The sequence below is a fragment of the Abramis brama genome (assembly GCF_963993115.1).
Source record: "Abramis brama genome assembly, chromosome: 5".
Classification (NCBI taxonomy): Eukaryota; Metazoa; Chordata; class Actinopteri; order Cypriniformes; family Leuciscidae; genus Abramis; species Abramis brama.
Genome location: NC_139967.1, coordinates 16793653 through 16800300, shown reverse-complemented (window position 1 = coordinate 16800300; position 6648 = coordinate 16793653). Strand labels below are relative to the sequence as shown.

The 6648-nt window shown below is 37.8% G+C and overlaps 1 protein-coding gene across 2 annotated transcripts in view; it reads left to right on the top strand.

The window, feature by feature from the left end:
• The window catches only part of ppp3cca (protein phosphatase 3, catalytic subunit, gamma isozyme, a), a 38586-nt gene extending 31947 nt beyond the window's left edge, over positions 1-6639 (top strand). Inside the window, exons 13-14 of one of the 2 annotated variants that reach the window (XM_084115306.1) lie at positions 1948-1974; positions 4110-6639. In XM_084115306.1, coding sequence (XP_083971432.1) covers positions 1948-1974; positions 4110-4273 — 191 coding nt within the window. In that variant the 3' untranslated portion in view covers positions 4274-6639. The remainder of the gene's footprint in view (positions 1-1947; positions 1975-4109) is intronic. The other variant, XM_084115307.1, reaches the window with a different exon arrangement.
• Positions 6640-6648: the final 9 nt, after the last annotated feature.

The following is a 6648-nucleotide window of genomic DNA, read 5'->3' as shown; positions in this document are numbered from 1 at the left end:
AAAACATTAAAAATCTTACCGATCTAAAACTTTTGACCGGTAGTGTATATGTATATGTATATGTATATGTGTATATATGTATATGTTTATTCCTGTGATGGCAATGCTGAATTTTCAGCATCATTACTCTAGTTTTCAGTGTCACATGATCCTTCAGAAATTATTCTAATATGCTGATTTGGTGTTCAAGAAACAGATGAAAACAGCTGTGCTTCTTAATATTGTTGTGGAAATTGATACATTTAAAAAAAATATCATGAATAGAACTTTCAAAAGAACATTTACTGTTTTTGAAATAGATTTTACTTGTAGCAATTTAGTCTTTACTGTCACTTTTGATTAATGCATCCTTGATAAACAAAAGTGCTTATTTAAAAAAAAAAAAAAAAGTACCATCCCCAAACTTTCGATGTGATTTTATTTTTTTCCTTTTAATATTACTTTAAGGACAATGAGTTTGTTTGTATCAAAGTCATGAAACAGGGTTTATTGTCAAATAATGTCTAGAAATCTTAATGTTCTTAAAAATAGGCTTCATTTTCTTTAATTAAAATATAATGTTGTATAATCACAATTACACAAACTGCCAAGCTTATTCTGGACACTATGTACACCTGTTACATCCTGCTGTCCACCTATGAACTAATGTAATGTTTACACTGATTATTTGCCTATGTGCTGTATAAAGCCCTTCCCTTGTAGGCTCACATTTAGCCACCTGCACTACAGAGATTCTGAGAACTCAGAGAGCCAATCAGAGGGTGATTGTCATGAGAGCTGCATCATGACTCTGGATTGACCTGTCCACTCTGAGTAGACGAATTTGTTGGCGAGGTGCCTAGGACTAAAGGTCATTAAAGGCCAATGGCGTAGGAAACGTTGTGCAAGTGAGCAGTGAAGGAGTGAGGGAGGGAAATCAGAGGGAGGCCGTGGGTGGATGTCGCTATTTGAAGTACATATAGAAAATTCAGTGACCTTTAAGAGGCCGGATTCATTGTCTATGTGTGTCAGACATCAAGCCAACTAGACCTGCGGAACAGAGAGGAATATTAAAGAAACTACGAAGCTGTTGCCCTGATCTTAAGACAAGACCTTAGGATAGTAGGACATTTCCAGCTATAACAATCCAATAATTCCTTCATATACTCTGAAAATTATATATTATGAGATGGTTTAGTTGTCTGATAACCATCCTCTCCTGTCAGCTGATACAGCACTGATTAGTTGTGTCTGCCTGCATTTTTTGACTGTGGAAATCTCCAAATCAGAGATCAATTCAAAATATATATTTAAATAATATTTAGTGTTCACTGATTCTTGAGACTTGGGACAAAACGTGTTGAAATACTTCTACTTTGAAGATAATCCCTAAAATTTTCTTAACAGATCCCGCCCACTGCCAATTTACCCAATAGTATTTCGTCTCCCCGGGTTACCAGTTGGTGGAAAACACGGCAGCAATGGAAGCCAGAAAATTAAATTGGTCAGAGATCACAGATTCTACCCAACATAAAAAACGCTATATGAACAGAGCAAAGTATACATTAGCTGATCAATTTACAGTATAAGGCTTGTCACTTCCCTTGTCAATTGCGCTCGTTCCTGTTGCATGTCCTCAATCTCCTCAAATATCTCAATATTAAAATCTAATATTTTAAATTTGGACTGCAGTACCTATTTCAACCACTAGCTGTCAATATTGCATACTGCATCTTTAAAGCCTGTTTTACCCCAGTACTGTAAAATCTGAGTGTAAAGAACTAACTGCTTTTTCTCTCACTGACTCTCTGTTCTCTGTGTACACTACTGTCTGATTCTTTAACTACTAATATTACTGCATTGTTGTGGTGTATGGGTTAATATGCTTGGGGTTTGAATGTAATCACAATGATATAACCTCTTTTTCCATTCATTTTGGGCTACTTCCTGCTGCGCTTGCTAATACAGCCACCATAGACGCAAAGGAGGGTCGAGGTACGCTCGCAGTACTGTGTCATATCCTGCCCCAATAAGTTGTACTGTCTTTCCCCTATGTGTCTTTTCATGCCTTGCTGTTCACTTCAGTGTCTGTGTGTGTCTCAGACTAATCATGGAAAATCTGTATTCTTGCACCACCATATTTTTGTGAATTTAATTGAAAGCAGCCTAACAAAGCAATAGGGCATTTCTTTCCCTGATGAGATTCAGATTTTACAAAAGAGCCTGAAATTACTCTGGGCCAGTATTTTTAATGATATATGATGGATGGGACACTTGAAACCGTCCATGCAGTCATGGAATGAGGCTTCCAGCCCCGGCTCTGCTCCACCTCAATAATTCGATGTTGCCTGCTGACCGGAGGGGTTTGCTGGTTAGTCCCGGGTCCCGGCTAGAGCGTGCTAATTCTCATGCTCCCATATGATTGGCGGAGAGGTCGAGACCTCCCTCCGCTGAGTATTTTCAGATTCTAATCTTGTTACGACTGCACACCTAAGACTGTCTGTTCCCGTTCACGCTTAACACTCTTGCCCGAGGCCTCTCGCCCGCTGCTGTAATGTACCAAGACTCTAAGCTATTGTGGAAACAAACATACACACACACACGCTGGCATGAAATGTGTGCCAGAGTAAGATACTCTTGCTGTCGAGTCGCTGACCTGATTTCTAAGTTCAGCTGCATCTCCATTTTTTATTTTTTTATTTTCTCCATTTGAATGGGCATCTTGTGTTTGCTCTGTCAACTGGAACTGGCCATGATTCACCTAGGCAATTGCCTGGTGTTTTCAAAAATGTCACAGGACATAATAAGCCTGGCAGTTGTGCAAGAATCAGCTTTCCTGTTTGTGCGTGCTGTTTGGTAAAATATGTGTTCAGTTCAAGCTCTTTTAGAGGTTTAAATAATGAGTGGTATCCATCAGAATGTTGAATTGAATTGGCTCAATCTCATTTTATTCCATGTTGTAAATAATACACTCATTCCCTTTTACTTTTTCTCCTTTTTTGCACAATATAAATATTTTATATATATATAAAATAATCCATAATAATTTACTGGACATACACTACCATTCAAAAGTTAGGTGTTGAAGTCCATTAGTCTTAAGTCCATTTTTAAAAATCACCTCAATTGCATTTTTTTTTATTGTTAAAGGGTTAGTTCACCCAAAAAATAAAATTATCCCATAATTTACTCACCCTGAAGCCATCCTAGGTACATACGACTTTCTTCCTTCAGCCGAACACAATCTGAGTTATTTAAAAAAATATCCTGGCGCATCCATCCATCCATCCATCCATCCATCATAAAAGTAATCCATATGGATCCAGGGGGTTAATCAAGGCCTTTTGAAGCGATGCTTTTTTGTAAATCAAATATCCATATATGTTTTATTACTTTATAAACTATAATCACTAGCTTGTGGTAACGTCCGTCCGCTTGTTCACAAGAGACAAGTTCCAGCATATGACGTAGGCTTAGCGTAAGGTGAGAGTAGACACCTCTCGCTGCTCAAACAAATAGGGCTGGGCAACAAACTCAAGCTCCTCCGATATTTCTCTTTAAGAAAATCTAATTCATGACCAGTGTTTTGTTTTGCGCTATCCTCTGAGCTTCCGCGTTCGTCAAGACGTCATACATCGGGTCAGTGTTCACTCATTGGCCAGAAATCGACTCGCGTACGACCATTACCGGAAGCCAGTCATTATGGTTTATAAAGTCATAAATATGTATATTTTTCTTACAAAACGCATTCACTTATGATGGATGGATGCACTTTTTTTGGGCTTCAAAAAACAAGGTACCATTCACTCCCAAAATAAAGCTTGGAAGAGATATTTTTTTAATGTAACTCTAATTGCGTTTGGCTGAAAGAATAAAGTAATATACACCTAGGATGGCTTGAGGGCGAGTAAATTATGGGATAATTTTCATTTTATAACCCTTTAAATAATTAATCAGATGAAAAGGCTTTTTGATCACTGTAACTGGCCAAATGTGTTTTGTATGCTAGCACAGTTTGTTAATTGTCTCATTAAACAATGTTTAACTAAACACTGAAAGTTATCCTTAATCCTCATGCACATTTTCCTAACCACCTCATTTTCCTTGATTTCTTTTTTTTTCCCTGTTAGCCATCCAAGGCTTCTCTCCTACACGGAAAATCCGCAACTTCGAAGAAGCCCGTGGCCTGGACCGAATAAACGAACGGATGCCGCCTCGGAAGGACGGCAAGCAACCTGACGGGACTACAGTTAACACTGCCAACGAGAAAAACGGCACTGACGGGAGTGTGTAAGGGGAGATTTTGCACTTTTCCTCTCCTCCATAGCATTTTCTCTTGCTCTGCCACGTTCTCCACGAGACAGACCCCTCAACTGCCTGGGATGTGGAGAGGATTCATTCCACAAACAGAGACAAATCACTTACAACTAAGTACAAACATGAGATTTTATTTATTAAATGAAATGTATTAGATGTACTTGATAGCAACATTTTAAAGATGAGTGAACATTTGAAAGTGTGCAAAATACAGGTATACAGTCACAATGTGTCAACCTTTAAACTGAGACTACAGTTTTGTAACCCGAAGACAGAGATATGGATTTAAGATGCTTTACAGATCAAGAGATCTAGTTAATACCGTTTTATAATATTGTATGTCAAAATGTATTTGGCAAGGGATGGTTTAGCTGAATATGCTGGCATAAAAATGTCTGTAAGGGATCTAAGGCAACGTAAACCTAAGGGAAATAAGTTATAAGTTCATTGAAAACTATTTTATAGCTACTTAAATGTTATTCCGTTTCAAGTAATATTCAGACTAAATGAAAATATTAGCTGCTTTGGGTTCCATGTGTCTGTTTCTACATGGAAAAACTAGCATTTAAATGAGTTTTTTTCCTAAAACAGCACTTGAATCCTGCCAGATGACACGCCACATGCAAGGAGGCATAACAGTCGATCTTAAATAGAAGTTGTTTGATTCTACTTTTGTGAGTGAAAAAAAGAAGTAACAAAGCAAGTCTTATGAAAGCACTGTCTCAATCACATAACGTAACTTCTGCATCTGTACTGGAAGTTATTTTGCTATCGTTTAACAGACCAGACAAGGCTCTCTTTCCACCGTTTCTTTTCTGCCACTCTTTTTAACATGCTGATAGATGAGATTGGCAACCAGTTTTATTTGTTACTATATACAGTAGAATCTGTTAGTATGCCTATAAGCTTGTGTACAAATGTAACGGCCAATGTTGGATGTGTGAAGTTGCTTTGATCGACTCGAACGCCAAAGTCTTTTTTTTGTGCTGTGATGAGTTAGCTGCCAGAGCTCTAACCTACCCCATTTTGGGCTATGATGGGGAGGTAATATTGCACTAAATGCAAGTCCTTGTAAATAGAGAACATGTATATGTAACTCTGAAGCAGGAAGTCTTATTCTCTCTTTAAAGAATGTCCACCAGGCCATCATTTACAGCAAAGTATTCATCCTCTGAAGAGAAACCGCTCGTACAGACTGTCAATTTAATCTGGTTCGTGCTTGAGACATTAACAGAGCTTGATAAATGTGTCACAAACTGACTTGGTGGTTTCAGCTGCAACACTATGTGAGGGATGTGGGAGGGATTTTCTTTTAACGTGGCTGCTTGTTTTAACAGGTTTTTGGAAAAGTTGCGATTTGTCTCCGCCTACTGTTGAGATACAGAGACTATAGAGGAACAGCATTAAGCCTTTTAATGCGAGTGGTTTTTTCTTCTTCTTTTTAACAATAGCAGCACGTTTATCTGGTTTTTAAGCAGGTTTAATCCTGATTTGCGATGTTGAATGTCTGATGCTATGCACATGAGCAACCCACCCCATTTAGCGGGTCATTTTCTGGAAGCATTTGAAATGTATTTAACATTTTAGACAACAGTTCATTTTGTAATGTTTTTTTGTCATTCTTTTCTTTTTTTTCTTCTTTTTTTCAATACAGGACCGGTTCTTCACATGAGTCTGATTTAAGTCACCTTTTTCATTCCAAAAGCAGTCAAACTAATAATATGACAAATATGTTGTGCTCATCTTTAGGTGTATGAACTTTTAATAGAAATAAATGTGATTCCAGTGTAGTCTTCTGACATACTGCACTGATTTAATCCTGCAGAACACACACACACACACACACACACACACACGCGCACTCATCTCTTCAGGAAATGCTGTATCTGTGGACTCTAAAGGGAAAATGTGCTACATTTATTTGCATGTATTTCAACTGATACCAATGAAAGTTCTGAGATTAAGCAGCTGATCTGGGATTAGTTCTACTGTTATAATGGTTTAACAGGGTGTGGGCTGGTCTTAGTATACTGGCAACCTGAACTTCTAGAGAAAGGAAGAGGAAGTTTGAACTTTCTGTTTGCGTTCATCTTGAGTGTTAAAGAGCTGAAATGTTGAGTATTAGGCCTTCACCGACTCAGAGACTCAATTAAGTCCCTGAAACACCATTTGTGGGAATGTTTAGAAATGTTTATGCACAATTATAGCATAATTATCAATACAGTTTGGGGATTTAAATGAACAATCCTTTTGTCAAGTACGTGTAATGTGAGGCCACCTTAAATTCTTGATATTATGTAGATGTATCAGTTGAGAAGATGAATAAAAAAATGAAATACTGTGGACCTCAAG